This window comes from Neopelma chrysocephalum, unplaced genomic scaffold, assembly GCF_003984885.1.
Source record: "Neopelma chrysocephalum unplaced genomic scaffold, ASM398488v2 Primary Assembly neopelma1_74, whole genome shotgun sequence".
In the NCBI taxonomy this organism is placed as follows: Eukaryota; Metazoa; Chordata; class Aves; order Passeriformes; family Pipridae; genus Neopelma; species Neopelma chrysocephalum.
The window spans coordinates 9,493,447-9,512,120 of NW_020897735.1; the positions used below are offsets into that span (position 1 = coordinate 9,493,447).

The 18,674-nt window shown below is 49.1% G+C and overlaps 1 protein-coding gene across 5 annotated transcripts in view; it reads right to left on the reverse strand.

Annotated features, from left to right (window-relative positions):
• The window catches only part of NR6A1 (nuclear receptor subfamily 6 group A member 1), a 58,385-nt gene continuing 39,711 nt past the window's right edge, over window positions 1-18,674 (reverse strand). For 4 of the 5 annotated variants that reach the window (XM_027687547.1, XM_027687546.1, XM_027687544.1 and 1 more), the window contains exons 2-9: window positions 13,410-13,640; window positions 10,251-10,306; window positions 8,212-8,369; window positions 7,158-7,385; window positions 6,501-6,755; window positions 3,093-3,214; window positions 1,203-1,355; window positions 1-231 (exon numbers count right to left, since the gene is read on the reverse strand). In XM_027687547.1, the coding sequence (XP_027543348.1) occupies window positions 143-231; window positions 1,203-1,355; window positions 3,093-3,214; window positions 6,501-6,755; window positions 7,158-7,385; window positions 8,212-8,369; window positions 10,251-10,306; window positions 13,410-13,640 (1,292 nt within the window). In that variant the 3' untranslated portion in view covers window positions 1-142. The remainder of the gene's footprint in view (window positions 232-1,202; window positions 1,356-3,092; window positions 3,215-6,500; window positions 6,756-7,157; window positions 7,386-8,211; window positions 8,370-10,250; window positions 10,307-13,409; window positions 13,641-18,674) is intronic. The other variant, XM_027687545.1, reaches the window with a different exon arrangement.

Consider the following 18,674-nt stretch of genomic DNA (forward strand, 5'->3'; position numbering starts at 1 on the left):
TAAAAAAACAAAAAACAAACAAAAAAGATTCTTGCTACGAGGGCAGGGACGCCCCTGCCCCATCTCCTGCCTGGATGGCGTGTGCCCCTCTCCCGGGGTGAGCCAGCTCTCAGCGTAAGGCACCGGCCGGGGCCAGCTGGGCTCACTCTTTGCTCACGCTCGTCTTGCAGGAATGTAGAACAGCCTTAAAAAGGAGAGGCAGCTGCTCCAGGGGGACATTCACCATTTTTCCTGGTAAGAAAGAAACCAGAATTAGCAGCCACTCCTGAATCAGATTTCAGAGACACCTAAGCCTGCGGCGCTGGAGATGGTTTTACCTTGAACCTCTCAGAGAAACAGTTAATCATCCTACAGCTACATTAGACATTTGATATTCATTTGGACACAATGTGATTTATTATTTACTGAATAGAAAGCAAAATAAATGGGCAAAGTCAGATCAAAATGATTTGTCCACAATGGAGCAGTATTTATAGAAAGTGGGAAGGACTAAATCCCATCTCTCCTCAAACCCCCTTGTTGGTCTCCATGAGTAAATTACGAGAGCTACTCTGAGATTATTATCTAGTTCGTTATGACGGAGTAGGATAAAGCATATGGAGCCTTGACACGGGGAGGCAAGTATCCCTCCTTTGCCATAACATTCAGGAACAAACAGTTTTAGTAACACCAGACCTTGGAGATCTAATTAGCGACAACTGCAGCTGAGAATTCACCTGCGGATTTTTGAGGTCCAAACGAGCTGGGGGGTTACACTGCAGGTCTGTCCACTGCTCTGATCACCTTCTCCTTAATTCAGCAGCATTTCAGGGATCTCTCTAGTTCTTGTGAGATAACTACTGAAACCAGGATTACACCCACTTGAGACAAAATGCCTCTGAGTTGGGATTGAAAGAAAGAAAAGGAGAACCTGACCAAAGTACTTAAAGGGTGTCAGGTCAGAGCCAGGCACATCTTTCTGGAGCAGGAAGGAACCCTGTGCCCACCATCATCACCAGGACACCTTGCCAGTTGCCTCTCTGGCTGGGTGAGCTTGAGCCAATGCCTTAAAGGCGGGCAAGAAGCTCTGACCTCAAAAGGTCCTACACAAACATCCTCCACCAAAGTCAACAAGAATTTCACCGTTATAAATGAATTTTCTTTTAAAAGCACATTTCATAACTTGCACGTGATCCCAGTGGGAGAAGGGCTCAAGGAGTTACCTGCAATATATCGTATCTCTGGCAAACACATCATTAAATCTGGGAAGCGGTTTGGCTGGTGTGGGTATTTGTACTCCGTGAAGTCCTGGCAAACATACCAGTACCGCTTATTCAGCTGCTCCAGTTGGGATGCATTGGTCAGCCCCCTGATGTCTGGAAGGGAATACAATACAGCAATGAAAACATGACAAAAATACCCCAGAAGAGCAGCAGCCTGGCACTTACTGCCTCTTGCTCAGGACAGGCTGATTTCTGCCACTCTGAGCTGGGTCACTGCTTCAGAGAGTGGCTTCCAGCACCCAGTTACACCAATGCTAAAATTCCCAACTCCCCTCCTGCCATGCCTGCATCGTGGATCTTCACATGCATGTCTGGATACAGGATTTCCCTCCACAGAGGGGGAAGAGAACAGCTAATGTCATAAGCTGCTCACCTGCAGCTCAGCAAACACTCTCGGAGGTAACAGCTCCAGCAACCTGAAATGCCTGCCTGGCACAACGTGTGTCAGGGCTCAGTCCTCACAGCAGAGCAGAAACACACTGGTTTTAGCTGTACTATCTTGGCTGAGGACAGTGCTCAGCTCTGTAATTCAAGGTGTCACCACATCTCTCCCCATCTGCTTATGAGTTATGTCACAAGAGCTTTATAAACTTGTCAACTTCTTATTTTTGAATTTAGCTTTGGCCACGTCAGATGACACACACAGAGGACAAACGGACGGGCAAGAAGGGCCACTGGCACCGTGACCAACAGTGTGGGCACCCTGCTGGGGCCTGGGGAGGACCTGGCACAGCGAGGGAGCTGCAGGCCCTCGGAGCTGGCTCGGAACTCTGGGACCATCTGACGGAAGAGGCATTCATCTACTGCCCAAAAGCTGACTTTTAAAAATAAGTCTCAGGTATTTCACATAAAAAATTGCAAACTTCAACTAAAAATAAAAGAAGACAGGAAGTTAATGAAAATACATTTTGGAAAACAATGGAGACAGCTCGAGAAGTGCATTATCCAGTGTCAGGAAACTGCCCAGGGAAGCAAACCGGAACCTCAGCCCAGCACAGATTGAAGTGTCAGCACTATCTCCTGCTGGAAATGAGTGGGGGAGGAGGGAGCCTGCAGCTCATTTTTACAGACTCAGACTATCTTTCACTGTACAAAATACTTTGGGGACATTTATTTCCAAAATTACAGACGAACACCATCCATTGAGCATTTGCCTCTGCATGGATTTTGCAATGCCCAGGGTCCTGAAGTAGCCAGGACTACCAGCTTTAGTGTGCTGCTTAATCAGCAGATTTACAGCCCTTTCCTAGGCTGAATTCATGGCCTGCACATAAATACTTCATCCCTGATCACCTTTCACAGTGAAGAGTCAGATTTAGGTACTGAACCTAAAATGCAGGAATCCAGCTAAGTGACCTAAGGATATATTCTCAAAGTAAATATTTTAAAGAGTCAGAAAAGCTCTAAAAAAGGGAGTACTGGTTTTACAGACTCACCCTTTAAAGCACAAAAATGAACAAAATACATTTTCTAGCTGTGAATCTTTGGAAGGTTGTTATGCAAGCAGTCATCATTTACTTCAGAAAAAAAGCCATGCAAATTAACTGGTTTTAAAGCCTCATTTAGGCAATTAACTAAACAGTTACCTAAAGCAGTAATATTTTCAGATGACACATCTGCTGCCTATATTTAAAGGCAATAAAAACTTCATCCCCTTCCAGGTTTCTCCACGTGGGTACCCAAGCACCCCGTGTGTGAGCACGATGGCTCATACACACTGAGCCTTCAGGGCTTGGAGCCTCCTCCTGGCTCCTGGACCCTTCCTCCCCTTTCCCACCAGGGAAGCAATGACTGCTCAGACTGTTTCAGAGGCCCTCTCTGCAGACTCACCCTGATTGAGGAAGTTGATGGCTTTCATACAGGCGTACTCCTCGTTGCTGACCTTCAGCTGGTTGAATTTGCGAAAGAGGTAGATCAAGCGCTCCATCACCTCCATCCCCTCTTCACTGAACCTGCAGGACAGACACCACACATCAGCACATGCAGCTCATGGACCATACCATAAAGGCAAGAAGCTTTTTAAAGTATTCAGAGATTTTAACACCTTGCAAGAGAATTAAAAAAAAATTGCCATCAAAACTGGCCAACATCTGTTGGCATTATTAAAGTAGAAGTAAGGAGGAAAATGCCTCAGTTACAAACTCAGAATCATAGAATCACTGAATGGTTTGAGTTGGAAGGGATCTCAAAGATCATCTCATTCCATCCCCCTGCCATAGGCAGGGACACCTACTAGACTGAGTTACTCAGAGTCCCATCCAGCATAGTTGCACTAGGGATGGGAAGTCCACAAACTTGACTGATACAGATATTTATAGAAAAAAAACACCTCTTGGTGATTCAGTTCATCACCAGCCTGCTTTGACAGCGGAGATGGTTTGATGGAGCCAGGAATCTGCAGCAGAGCCAGTGACAGAGGTGGGTAGGACAGGGCACACCGATGCACAGGGAATGCAAATCTCCCAGAAGTCTCCTGGGAAATTGCCTGATGGAGATTTTGTGGTTGCACCTCCTGCTGAAGGGGGTGCCAAGCCTCTTCAGGAGTAAATACCCCACGTGTGCACCACGAATACGCCACGGGGTAGGACCAGGCTGGAGCAGAGCAGGAGGGTGTGAAGGGCTGCCGGTGTCTGCAGGTACCTCCAGACCACCCAACACCTGCTCAGGACCAGAACAGCCTCAGGAACACATCTCACAGCAATACCCCCGGCTTCAAAGAAACCACATATTAAAAAGTGCTCAGAAGTGGGACAGAAGTGGGACAGAAGTGTTTCGGGAAGCTTCAGCGTCCTCTGGCATTGTGAAGCACAAAGCACAAGAGCACAGCCAGCAAGCCATCTCTCAATAGAACAGAAATAGAACCTTTTTCACTGAATAATACCTTATTTTGGCATGTGTGTTTGTTTACTTCAAAGTTATTTGTAAAATGCATGGTGGAGTTCAACCTCTGCAAAGTGAAAACAAGCTGTCTGAACTCCAGGTCACTTCTTCAAGAAAGTAATATTGTAAGTGATGAAAGCCTTGTCGGCTAATCTAAAGTTGTACAAGTTTTCTTGCTCTCCAGTTGACATTAAAAATCTTGCAGGTGCAAGATTGCAAAGCTCAAGAAGTTAATGAGCACAAAGACCACTCAGTCGTCTGTTGGGTTTAATTGTTTTTAGAGCATGCACATTTTTACCAGCCACTCATCACTTCATAAATCCAGGAGAGCTCTTCTCTCATTCCTTCAGTTGAACTGTCTTACTTTCTGCACATACTTTCCTCCCCCCTTTCAAACAAAGCTATTCTGTTTTTCACAGCCCTATTCCTTCTCGAGGACTGACTCCTCCACACTTTTCCTCGCAGTTTACACCAGGCGAGTTTCTGGCTGGGAGTTATCGGGATCAGCTGGGGAGGAGAGGGAAGGGAAGCACTATCAGGAGTGCTGGGGGAGGTCAGGAGTCTATTCATTTCATATTCATCTTCAGAAAAACAGCACAATAAAAGAAAACATTTGATCTAGCAGGCTAACAGAACATTTAGCCAGTTGTTAGAAGCGATTAAAACACAGGGGCTGGGGAGCTCATCCTTGCCTTTGTTTGTCACCTACGCATTAGCACTGCTCTTGTCATTTTGTTAAGAGCAGAAATTAACCCTGAAGTGCCAGACTATCCCTGCTCTGTGAAATTTCTCCAACCATCTCTGAAGTTTGCTTTGCAGTCATTACGGATCGATGTCAGAAGAACCAGGGGCTCTCCGAACGAGTTGGACACCTGTCCAAAAGAGCTCCTCTCAAATCTGAAGGGACTGGCTTTTTCATGACTGCTTTGGACGGGGAGCTATCCCACTGCTGCTGGCAGACAGTGAAGCTATGGCTGGAGGACCATGAAGAGAAGTGTGAGGGAGTCACGCAGCTCGAGACCCCTCATCTATGCAACTTCCCACTAAATGGCTTTTTGGGTGTGCATTCTCCCAGGTTACTAATGACAATTAATGATACTTGAAAAGCTAAATCAGAAGAGACTGCAGAAGCATTCCTCTCCCAAGAACACCTATTTTCATCCATGTGCACAGATCTTCGCTGAAGGACCTTTGAGGCGACCAGCTCTGAATTGCCGGTTTCTGCAGGGCGAGGATTCCTCCTTTGTCTCGCTGTCTTAGCCCTCACTTGTATTTATCACAAACCCAAAATGAAAGAAACACTTCCCTTGTGAGGCTCTGACCAGGACAGCGGGAACAAAAGGACAGCTGAATGCAGGACCAAGTGTCATTGTGGTTTTCTATGACCCTCACTGCTCCTTGCAGAAGCAGCACCAGATGCACGATGAATGGCCGGGCAGAACAGTGGCGCGGGGGAACCTGCCCCAGGAAATGAGACACCTGGGGCCAGCTCTCCACTCCTCTGTGCTCTCAGCCCACCAGCGCCTCTGGTTGTCACGACAGAGGCACAAAGGTATCTCAAAGAACTGTGAGACACCGCAGTGGCTGAGGAGCACAGCAGTGCTGTAAATCCCTGCTCATCAGACATCGGATCCCCGGTCACTCCGGCAGCAAGGGCAGAGCACACAAGGCAGGTGTTTAAAGGGAGAGCAGGCAGCAGTTTCCCTAAATCCTACCTATTCTGCCAGAATATTGTGAGACTGTGACTCTACTAGCAAAAGGAGAATTTGTCTGGCACCAAGACTACAAAACAAAACATCCAAACCAAAAAAACAACACCCTGACCAAAATGATAAATGAAAGGCAAGTTCCCCAGAGCATCAGATAGTCTGTACCATGGAAAAAACAAGAGCTAAGTTGCAACATTTTTAAATTTATGTAATCAAAACAATGAAATAGCAATTAATAATGAACACTTTGATAATACAGATAACCAGCTTTGTGAACAGCCTTTCCACTGACCCAGTGGGTTTTTAAATAAACTTTCTTTCCAGTATCTCAGGGTTACCAAAAGCATTGGTTATAGTTTTACTCTCCTCATAAAAAGGTGCTTTGCAGGGCTGTGCTAAGGGAAATTCAAAGAGCACCACGCTGCACCATGGCCCTTTCCCTGCAGAAGGAAGGTGTGATCCAGCACTGACTAACCATGGTGAGCTTTCTAAGCCTGGAACAACTGTTCCCTAAAAATCAGAAAAGGAAAACAGGCGCAGGCGAAGTGACAGGAGAGGTGGTCACAGAGCACCTGACCACTGTCCTCCCCACGGCTCCTCCATCTCTAGATCTCCCTGCCTTACCCGAGGGCTCAGCCTGGCATCTCACCTGTGCAGCTCGTCATCAGAGGGAGAGTACTTGGAGGTGACATCTGCCAGGTCACCGAAGATCTGCTTGCTGTAAACAGTCAGGGAGGAGAGCAGGATCAGCTCCTGCCATGTAGAGCTGAGCAGGCAGGTATAGTCCTTGATGGAGAGTTCGCAGAAGAACGGCAGCTTCTTGATCCAAGCAATCTGCCTGAAAAGCAATTCATCCGCCAGACGACACAACAAAGCAAACAGCTCTGCCTGGGTCACTTTATACCTGCAGGCACAGTTAAAACGAAGGCAAAAAGCATTAAAAACATTGAATGACATCACCTGACGAGGCACTTGAAAACAAGGCAAACACACAGGAATTTGTGTTCAAGTGGCCAGCGTGCCAGTGCCCAGGGTGTCACCTGGTGATGGGAGCCAGGATGGTGAGCACCCACCCTGCCCGACTGGGGGCTGTGAGGGGATCCCCCCCAACCCCAGGGGTCACCCAACTCACCAGCACCCAGCCTGGAACCCCATCCCAGCTCCAGCACCAGGCAAGGGCACAGGATACCCGTGGGATGGGGTCTGGTTTGCTGCCTGCACTGAGGCTGCACCTTCTCCCAAGGCACTTGTGGCCCCACGTCCCAGCAGGAACACGCAGCCCCGGTGTCGAGCCGCTCACACTGACCCGTCCTCGATGAGCATCGGTGTCCCCAGCGGCTCCAGGTCCTCGGCAGACACCAGCTGGTTGATCAGGCTGTGGGACTGGGGGTCCAGGCTGCGCGTCTGGGGGGGCACCAGGGCCGAGTGAGCAGAGTAGCTAAAAAGGTGCGGGAGGTACTGGTAGTGCGTGGACACCGGCGTGCCGAGGTACTGATCCCTGAGTGCGGCGAACCCGTTCAGCTCCACCGACCTACTGGAAAAGGGAAAGCTCTTCAATACACCCCAAAAATTCCACTTGGTTCATTACAAGGTTGCGTCCAGCTCTTTGAGAAACGCTAATAAAAACAGGGAAAGCAAACAGAGTGGGAAATGCCTCTGTATTTAAACCCTGCCTGGGAAATAACTGAGTGTGTAGATCAGAAGCCACGCTCTGGCTGCACGTTGAGCCCAGCCAGGCACTGGTTAACGGAGATCTGGGAGCTGCTGCTGAGCTGCCATTCAGGGAGCAAAGCAGAAACCTACCTGTGCACAGCCTTTCCAGCCCAGCCTCCTGAAAGGGCCAGAATTTGGGATTGTACATTAAGTGTACTTCCACAGCCAGTGAACACAAACGTGGCCATGCTTAAGATGCAGCTGAAAGCAGATGGGATCAGGTCTGAGATTCTCGCTGCATCAGGAGGTTTGCACTCACAGTAAGTGAATTTAATATAACACCACCAATTATTAACCTAAATGGAGTCTTTTATTTTCAAAATCCGAGCACAGTGCAGAAAAAGAGTTTATGCAGAGTGAGCAGTGAAAGGTAATCAAGTACCCATGATCTGCAGAAAGTATGATCAAATACAAATTGAGATACATTTCAAATTTAACTCAAGATTGCCTTTCTTCATCTGCTCACGAGCATCTCACCTCCCAGTTCAATTCTTTTCAATCCAGTCCTGTCTGTTGTAAAACCTGCCGTACTCCCAGTTTACACAAAGATGTACTCGTGTGTTTTTCCTACATTGACCCCAAATATCACCCAGGGAAAGACAACCAAGATTCCTCTAACACCGAGTTCTTCCAGAGGTCATTCCCACCTTGAAGATGGCGTAGAAACAGGTGAAGGCTGGTTGCTCTCAGAAACTCCATTTCCAGGGGAACTATGGTCACTGTCTCCGTTGTTGCTCCATGACATGTTTGCTTCTCCCTCAAATTCTTGCCCAGACATAATTCTCTCAATCTCTTCCTCTGATATCTGTCAAATATAGGACATGATGGTTATTTTGGCTGAGAACAGAAAGGTAGAGCCTCTCTCTGCCTGTGAACACCTTGACTGTTCAGTCACATCCAACAGGCCCACATCCCCTCCACCCCTCCTGCAGGTACCACATCCTTCCTTTGCATTTAACAATATACATGAAAACTTCTATTTACAGCTAATCGTGGTGACCCCCAGTTCCTGCAGTACCATTCAAGTGATGGTAATGCAGCAGACAGGAATGGATACGTGAAAAGATGATGTCAGATGGACACTGTAAATCAGCCACTGTCACACCGTGAAAAACCTGGGAGTAATTGAGGCCAGTGCATCAGGAACATCACTCAGGACTGGCAGAGGGAAAGAAACAGAAGGTGGGGCAGGCTCTGGTTTGATAAAGCAATTGAGAGAAGCAAGGTGACACATATGAAATCAGCAAGGAGAACATTTACAGGGAACCATAGTTCTATGTTTTTCCCCAGCTAAGAACCAGTTGCCACCTGAAGCATCTAATACTTAAAACAAGTATTAGAGAACAACATATATAAAGCTAAAATGGACTAAAAAAATTTTAAAATCAAGTTCACTGAAATACAAAGTTTCAAGAAAGTGCTGGACATGGTCCTGGAGGAATGTTGCACCAGTAGTGGGGAAAATGCAACATAAAAGTTCTGAGGCTTTTTTTTTTTCCTATTCTGTGCATGTCCCTTAGTGAGGCTGTCACAAACCATTGGAGGACCTCGAGTCAACGTGTGACAAGAAAGTGCAGTGAACCCTGAACATCATTTTCGAGAGCCAAAAATTGCTCAGACAGTTTATTCCACTCTTGCAGAAGAACTCGGTGGGCTCACTCGGGTACAGGACCTGGAGAGTGCAGTACCTAAACAGCCTCAGCCCAGGAGATGGAGGTGACAGCAGAACCTCTGGTCCAGCAGGGACAGATCACAAACAGCTCAGAGGAGCAAGGGCCCACTCTGGTGAGCAAAGGCTGCTGGTGTAGCGCAGCTGCACTGCTCAGAGAGAAGTGAGGACTGTTACCTGGCCAGAAATTAAATGTTTGTTGTTCTTCAACAGACTAAAACAGACTATTTTAAAACCAGTAACTAATGCTGTTATAAATGTGATGCTTGCAAACACAGCAAGGAGGATTTTTGTTGTTTGAGGGAGGCTCTCCCTGGTGCTGACCCCGGGCACGGCTGTACTGTGCAGCTCTCCCCACAGAGCCACTCACTGCACAGCCAGTTTGGGTTTGGTCTTTCCCAGGCACTCACACTCACAGAAAATGCTTTCAGCGTTATTTCTGTTTTGTTAAAATAACCAGTAAACTTTTAAAAGCCCCCTTTTCCAGAAGTGAGCTGGAAATGGCCATCATTCCTCACGCGTGCGGCACAAGCTGCCGTGCTGAATTACCTGGCGCTTTACGAGGCATCTCTGGACAAGCTGCACCATCAATCACAGAGACATTTACTGGTGCCCCGCTCGCTGCAACTGAAGGGATTGCAGCAGGCAGCCGGAGATTTACTGGGAGCCATGGAGGGACAGGTGTCCTTGTGCAGCTCACAAAGGACAGGGTGCTGTGAGGCTGCCCAGGGGTCCATGGGACACTCTGGGATCACACCAGGTCCCCCCTGGGACAGGCTGCACCGAGCTGTATTTACAAATCCACAGTTCACAAGCATTTCTAACACTTGTGGAGAGTCCAAGCCCTGCCACGCTGGCAGAAGGCACGGGAAGGGATGACAGAGGCTCAATGAAACAGCCACAGCCCCATCCCAGGCCAAGCTGCTGCCACGGTCCCAGCCCAGCACCACGGGAGGAGCCACGACCAGGGGGACAGAACCTGGAGGGAACCGGGGAGAGACAGCCAGACATGCTCACCTGGACAGGTCCAATGCTTTTGTTTCTGCCTCCTGGCATGCCATCCTCTCTGATTGCTGGAAGAAACAACCAAACCTTGGTGAGGAACACTACTTTGGGTATTCCAGAAGTACATAAGAAGGTATCTACTTACTTAGAAAAAAAAAAAAAATCTTTCTACCTTAAAAGGTTCATTTTTTTCATCAAAGAAGTTTACAGAGAAACCTCCACTGCTTTCCAGGGCACAGGAAACCTTGAGCAGCAACACCATGTTCCTCACCCCAAAGGGCACAGACACATTGATGGGGCTACAAGCATTACTCAGGTACTTTAGTTTCTTCATGTGATCCTTGAGTGACAGGTAATGAAGGAACAGCAATCCTTTATCCCAATTAATTCCAGCATAATTCCACAGAGAAGTGGCACATGGCAAGGAACCCTACTTCACCCCTGGATATCCCAGACTGCTGGAAAATGAGATGTGAAGGCCAGCACGTCTCACTCCACTGCCCACAGCCCTGTGAACCACCACGAGCCAGAACCTGGAGAGACACCGAGCAGCGCTGCCACCAACACAGAGACAAAGCACTTCACTGGTGACTGCTGACCCTGCTGGCACTTCAGAGGGTCACACCTCTTACAGCCACTACAGAAAATGGAGGGGAGACGTTTGACCCTGTCAGTCTCTTGCAAAACCATCATTTAAAATTCAAGTTACCAGGCTGAGCCGTGCAGTTCCATTTCAGGAGGGCGGTCTTGTTTCTCAGTACAGCAGCTGCGTTTTTAAGGCTCTTTAAACAATTTCCAGGAAGTTCTAGTGAAGTCTAATTAAAGGGATTATCCTGGAGCAGCTTCTCTACTTTCCTCCTCCCTCTGCTTTTCCCTGCAGTGACAGAGCAGCTCTGCAGCAGCTGACAGCACTCGAGGACAGCCCTGCTCCTGTGCCTCCCCTCCCGGGCCGGGTCCCCGTTTATCAGGTCCCAATCTCTTTCCCAGCACGACCTGGCCAGACTTGGCAGGAGGCTCTCCCCAGCTGCACAGTGACCTTGTGGCTGCTTGGCCTCACCCTGCTTGGCACTCGGGGCTGCAGGAGGCCCTCCCAGAGCAGAGAATGACACAGAATTTAAGGAAAAACTTCCGTCCCAGAAGAGCCACGCTGCTGCTTGGGTTTGGACACCCTCAGCCGGTGCCTCAGGGCTGTGCCTGCAGCTCAGGGAGTGCACACAGGTACAGCCAGGGCAGAGATGTACAGTCCCTGCACTGGGACCTGAACTGCACCTTCCCAAATCCCAACCACCCACCCAAGCGAGACACAGCACTCGAGGAAAGGTCCCAGTGACTGACAACTGCAGCAGCCCAGGGCCAGCAGCACAGGGATCCCCACAGGCCCTTCCACCACCACTTCATGGGACCAGCAACAGTTTTAATTCTTCTGACAGAAACTCCATCCCCTCCATGTAACAGCATTTTCATTTCAAACACCAGGTAACACTCATTTAAGCACACTGAAGGAGCCACAAACACAGGATATAAACCAACTCTGATTACCTCTGAAATCACACAAATCTCTGATGATATCGCAAGACAAGAAATTAATTTTAACAAACAAGGCTGTTTATTTCCTGTGGAAGCCCTTTACAAAACCCACCAGTTTCTCATTAAAAAAAAAAAAAGGATGTAAAAAAAGCTGTCACGGTTAGCTGTTACCCCCTTTAGGTTTTTTTAACTTAATAGAACTACAGAATCAGTTTCCCATTTCTGGGGGGATTTCTCTCATTTTCCAAGATATTTCACTGCTAATTGTGACTCAGAAGCGTCTCAGCTTCTTCACCGGTGGGGACTGAATTTCATGCAGTGTCTGGGTAAGGAAGAAGGAGGAAACGAGGCAAGGCAGGGAGGAGGAGGGAAGCAGGACAGGTGGCTCTTGGGGCCGGCAGGTGGCGCTGCGGCCCCGCGGGTCACCCAAAACGGGGTCCTGAGCCCCAAAAAGGGGGTCCTGGGCCCCCCCCGGACCCCAACCCACCCCTGACCCCTAAAAATGGGGATCCTGGGCCCCCCCGGACCCCAACCCACTCCTGACCCCCAAAAAGGGAGTCCTGGGCCCCCCCGGAACCCAACACACCCCTGACCCCAAAAAAGGGGGTCCTGGGCCCCCCCGGACCCCAACGCACCCCTGACACCACCTGCCCCACCAACCCACCCCCTGAGCACCCTGGGCCTGAGGCCAGCTCTCCATCTCGGCCCCTAATGCATTTTCTAAGGAAGATCCTGGTGGATTTGCAGGGGATTTATGGAAGTTTCAGTGCCTCTGACAGAAGGCTTTTGCATGAGCGATGGCCTGGAGGCATCAACCACCACATCTAAAACCATAAGGTGACACTTCTGTTTGGCAGGAGAAAGAGGGTCCCTCCACCACCCCCCTGCACTGCCAGGCAGAGCACCAGCAGCCCCCACTTCTGCCATCAGACCAAGAAATCCCTGCTCTTAATGGGTACCAGCAATTCCAGAGGTTAAACAGACAAAAGATGGAAGAGCAGAGACATGACATGGAAAACAACCCCAGTCTATTCATTATTACCAATTTCTGAGCTATTTCAGACTTTCCATCCTGAAGGTGGTACCACAGCATTGTGTCACCTCTGCACACATGGGGACCAAGAGCTGGCTGTCCCTAACCCAGAACACACCTGGTTTAACCAGCTCAGTGAAGACCCTAACACTTTACCCCTGGGCAGCAGCTGTGGGTCTAAGCTCTCACTGCAGCAAACAGGTAAAGTCTGGCCCAGATCCCTTGGGATTTTAAAAGCCTGCTTAAATGCTTTCATTTTTGCCACGTTAGCAGATTGAAGCACAAAAATAGTGACCACTTCACTCAGGGTAAGCAATGCAAGGACAGATCTGTCAGGAAGGAACTATTACCTTCCCTAAATCACATGGATCAGTTCTCCAAATATTTATTCACAGTTTCAATTTACACAGATTGTGGCTCAAACACAGTAACGAAGTAGTTCAGAATTTTGTATCTGCGCACAATTTTTAATCCTCGCACGATTTTGCTGAGGTTTGATTTTTTCCTCGTCAAAGAGTTTTAGAGGCAGAATTGCAACACAAAATGGCAGCTGAGGGAGGGGCAGCACACGCTGCTAACCCCGGCCCCACAAAAGGCCCTGTTTTCGTTACCTTTGCGGTTCATCCCCATCTGGAGGCATTTGAGCAGCCGGCAGTACTGGCACCTGTTGCGCTGTTTGCGGGACATGACGCAGTTCTTGTCCCGGCTGCATCTGTAGACCCTCTTGTTGCAGATGCTCCGCTTGAAGAAGCCCTTGCAGCCCTCGCAGGAGATGATCCCATAGTGCAGCCCCGTGGCCCTGTCCCCGCAGATCAGGCAGGTTCGCTGATCCACCCGCTCATCTGCAAGGCAAGAGCAAAGACTCTGAGTGGGCAAAGCGGCGTCACCGAGGGACCACAGACTCTCCCCGAGGGACCACAAACTCTCCCCGAGGGGATGGGGAAGGCTCCACACACCGTGGCCTGCCCGGACTGACACCCAGGAGGCCAAGCACGGCACCAGCTCACCCAGAAACCTGGATGGGGAAAAGGGTCTAAGGTGTCCCATCCTCAACAGCACAGACCAGGGTGTGTAAATACAGGAACTGTGCTGGGCACACACCAGTGACCGTGAAATCCTGTCACACCTCGCGTGTTCTGGGGGCAAGAACCTCCAGGCTTCAAACAGCCCCACAGCACAAGTCACTGCCCAGAACCAGTGAACACCATTACAGAAACCATTGCACAGTCAAGCCACAGTGATGGGATTTTACTCATCCTTTTCCAAATCTCTGGAAGACCTTTGGACAACAGAAAATGTAAATTGCAGGGCTCCCCACAACAGGAGCTGTCACATTAAATTCAGAATTTTAAGACTAACGCTGCCTGTGAGAGAGTGCAGGGACGATGCTCGGCTCAGTGAGATCTCCAGACATAGATATCAAACAGAAAGGAAAAAGTTAATGATGGCAAAGACAGCAGGTAGCTAACCCAGAATCCTCATCACCTTGTATTGCATAGGAAGGCCTAAACTTTGGTTCACACCAACAGCCATCTAGCTTAAAATAATGCCAGCAAGTTGCACCAGAAGCTTTTCCTCTGGCAGATGTTTCACACCCAGCACTTTAACCCCTCCCACGCCAGGCCAAGCTGCCTCCAACCCCCACCCTGGATTTTAACCCATTCATATCCCAACAGCTGCAAACAGAGCTGCACTGCATAGGTGGGGCTATTCCAGCAAACCTGCAGTATTCCAGGACTCTCCACGGGGTGGCTTTCCCAAAGGTGAAACAGGCATTACCCAGATGACTGGATCCCCCTGGCCCAGCAAGGCAGAGGCACAAGGAACAGAGAGGAACCACACTGCTGTCTCTCACTCAGTCATGCATTTCTTAGGGATGCTGGTTAAACAGGATTGTTTCCAGTGTTTCTTGGCTTCAAGGCAGGATGGTGCCTTTGCCAGCGGGCAGAAATGCCCACAGCTGGAGCAGGACCTGGGAGGTGGCACTGGGAGCGAACGGAGAAGCTCAGACTGGGCAGACACACAACTGCACGAATCCACATCGTGTCTGGGCTGCTGCCCACACCCTCTGTTCCCCTTGGGATACAGACCTTGAAAAACCCCAGCCTCAGGACAGCGCTGGCTTGTGAAGATGAGCTGGGTCAACCTCACTTCAGCACTGGCTTTCCTCACTTAGATTTGGCATGGGAGTTTCCTGAGACAAAGGTGTTTATCTGCAGGATGGATTTTTGGAGCAGCAGGAGGTAGGAGTCACAGCAAAGTCCTCTCCAGCCTTGATAAAGCCTAAGCAAGCTGACAAACCAGGGTGTAGCTTCTTACTACTGCAGAATATGTGAATGCAACAGAAATTAATGAGTCAAATGTATTGGGATCAGAAATGAAACCAGTATTCAGTTACACAAGCCAAGTAGAAATCTAAAGCAGCTGTTCTTACTCACAAGCAGCTTTCTCCAGAGCTTAAACCCAGTAGAAACCAGAACCAATCTGTGTTAATCTCTAAAAGGTTTGCTATGCACAGCACACACATTTGCACTGTTCTGCAAATTTCACTGTTATAAAACTTTAAAATAGAAGGATAACAAAGGAAACACAAACTTTAACTGAAGATATGTCCCTGGTTCACACCAAAACATTGCCAGTTCTACAGGATAGACCACCTCAGGTATGTGCTGAGCCCAAAGGAATGTGGGTGCATTTCAGGAGTGGGGCTATCTGAGCATCTCTGAAGGGAGGTAGCTAAACATGACTTTGTAGTCACCACGTGCATAATCTCCACCTTCAGCAATCTGATAAACGAGGGGAGGGGGCTGGGGATTAGCCAGGACACAGGAGTCCTCTATCTGCAGGGTTTAGCTCAGCCTCAGCTTAACTCCTGGCCCTCCCCCTGCTCCCACAGCAGTGCCATAAATCCCGGGGTCAGCAGCAATGCCGTGCCACGGCCGGGCAGGACGAGGGCCCGTGGTGAGCACGGCTGGCACAGCAGGACAGGGCAGGGAGCACATGGATGGGGCAGCACCAGGCACAGTGCCCAGTGCCAGGCCCAGGGCTCGCTCCTCACCGGAGCAGCCCATGGAGGCTCATTTCCAGGCACAGCTTTTTTTGTTGTGGGAAGAATAGGGCCGTCACCCGGGCAGCGTGGGAAGCCTGGATGATTAAAGCGAGGGGGAACCAGAATCCTTCCCGCGCCCTCCCCATCTCCCCGGAGCAGGGCAGGGCGAGGGGCTGTGAGTGGCCCCATCACCACAGGAACTGCACGTGCCTCCTGCAGAAACTGCTCCTTGGGTGCCTTTCCAGATTAAAATTTGCCGTAGAGCAGCGTCACTCCCCGTGAACAAAGGCACAGACCCCAGGGACCACGGAGGTGTCCCCGCGAACTGACACTCCAACAGAACTGGGAGATGAAAAATGATGGCCTGAACCAAGTCTTAGGGGTTTACATGTTTAAAAAAGAAATCCTGCAGGGACCACAGCCAGGCCCACATCGTTCCCCTGTGCCCACGGGTTTGCTGCCCCTGACCTTTGCTTGTTTTCACCCTCCTCAATGCAGTGCCTGGTGCAGGCAAAGGGCGGGAGAGCCAGGGCAGAACCACAGCAAACTTCACAGAAATGGTAAAGCGTGGGCAAATCTGAAGTAGTTTTGGATTGGGGGTGCTCTGAACTCCCTTAACCCTGAAATTTCATTAGAATATCAAAACACACGCTAAGGATAATCATTTTTAAGTGAATAAGCCCGCCTTCCTTCCTGGCTCTGTCACCTCTCATCTCGCTCATTCCTCCAGTTTCAAAAGCTACAACAAGACAAGGCAGATTAGGGAACAAAGTATTTGAGATGAAATTTTTTTCAAATACCTTGCACATGTTTTATTTCAGAGAGAGAGCTGAGGAAGCTGCCCCCTGCCCCCCTCCCCAATTTTCCTGATGGGTCTTACATTTAAAAAACTCATACACGGGATATTCTGGCTTTGTTCTCCCAACCCATTGTAGCAGGGGCCACTAAATCAAACAGTTGCTGCTACGACAAAAGCACTCACAAAAATCTCAACCTCATCTTGAACCCTGAAGATTTTTATGGCTACTCCCTCGCTAGCCCCTCCCCGAAGCCACATTAAAGGATGTATTGTTTTCAGAGGTCATGGTAGGTTTCATACCACATACAATGTAAATTCTCCAAGAATATGATGATGTTACACAAGAGTCACAGAAGATGGAAGAGAAGGAGAAGGAATCTCCCCTTTTCTACATTTAATAAAGCAAACAGTAGAAGCAATACACTTATTTTTCAAAAGACTTGCTTTTCCCCTCAGCAAAATGAACAATCTTGACAATCCTTAAAAGAAAATTGCTATGCATTTCCAAAAGGAAATACCTTCCAATCCTGCTGAAACACAAGGCAAAGACACATAGAGAAAGCACCATGAATGAGATTGTAAAATACACAGCAAATAAATTAAAGTATGGGGACACACCCTCAGCTCCCAAGCAAGCCCGTGTCACCACTCCCAGCTCTGTCACTCCCGAGGGCAAACACCCCGAGCAGGTGAAGGGAAGCACCTTCAGTGTTCTGCCGCATTCCAGGAGGGGACCAGGTGTGGCTGCATCCCTGCAGCTCCCCAGGCTGAGAGGGGATCACCCCACCCCGGGAGACCCAGCTTAAAACTCTACAGCAACTACAGCTCCCTGCGAGATTTACCTTGGGAATCAGGCAGCGTGTTGGTGCAGCTGGCTTGGGAGATTCTCCGTATCGGTGCTTTATGATGGAGGAGAAACAAAGACTTTATTTGCCAGAGTGAGGCCAAAAGCGAAGGCACAGTCCCTCACCCAAACCCCAGGACAGACGGTGCTGGGATTTGGTCTGGCTGGAAAGCAAGAGGAGGCCAAGCTGCTGCTAGCAAAACATCCCATTTATACAACAGAATGTGATTTACAGCTAAGAAAATCTTTTGTCACTGAAAAAAAGATTACAGGCAACACTCAGCACTGCAATTCATTAATATATTTAACATCTTTTCAACTGTGTACCAGTTAGTTGCTTCTTGATTAACTGACCCTATCACACCCCCCTGCAGCACCCTTTAGCTGGGTTTAAATCTCAAGCTGCTAAATACCAGCTGTTTGGGGAGGGAGGGCAGAGGGGGAGATCTCACACATGTGTTACTTAAATCCCAACAGCATCTCGCTCCCCTCTCGCCTCTGATGATGACTCAAACACAAACAGATGTGTTGGGGTTTCTTTCTCCCCTCATTTTTCCTAACGATTTTTTTCATCGTCAATTTTTATTTCAAGAAAACCATCCTGTGAAAAATCAAGCCCCAGAAGTGGAGGAACTCCCCCCCCCTCGCTGCAGAGCGTTGCATTGTCCAAACAAGCCCACCCCCAAACCAGGCGCCTTTGCTTCAGGGGCCTTTTTTTTTTTTTTTAAACTTACAATCGATGAACACAGGGATTAAATTTTCCGTGTGCCAGCCCCTGCTCGGGACAGCAGCGAGCTCGGCACGCAGTGGGCTGGGGCGTCCCACTCGTGCTCCCCATCGACCCCGCACACGGGGGTCCCAGCCCCACGCTGGAGGCGGGAGAAGCACCCGCGTCCTGCCTGGCCAGCCCGGCTCAAAGAGCAGATTGTGCTGCCCCGGATCAGGCCGGCCTTGGCGAGAGATGAATAGAATTAACCCTCTCTGAACTAAAACAAAAACATTTGTGTGCCCAGCTGGGAGAAAGGTTAATTTAAATGGACAAGCCTCCTGCAAAAAAAAAAAAAAAAAAAGGAGGAGAAAGAAAGAGGCGGCCTGCAACCTTATTCTCTGTACTGTAAAATGATGTTCTTCTCGCAGAGAGTCGCATTTTAAAAAGCAGCGAGTGAGTACTGGAAAGAAAAGAG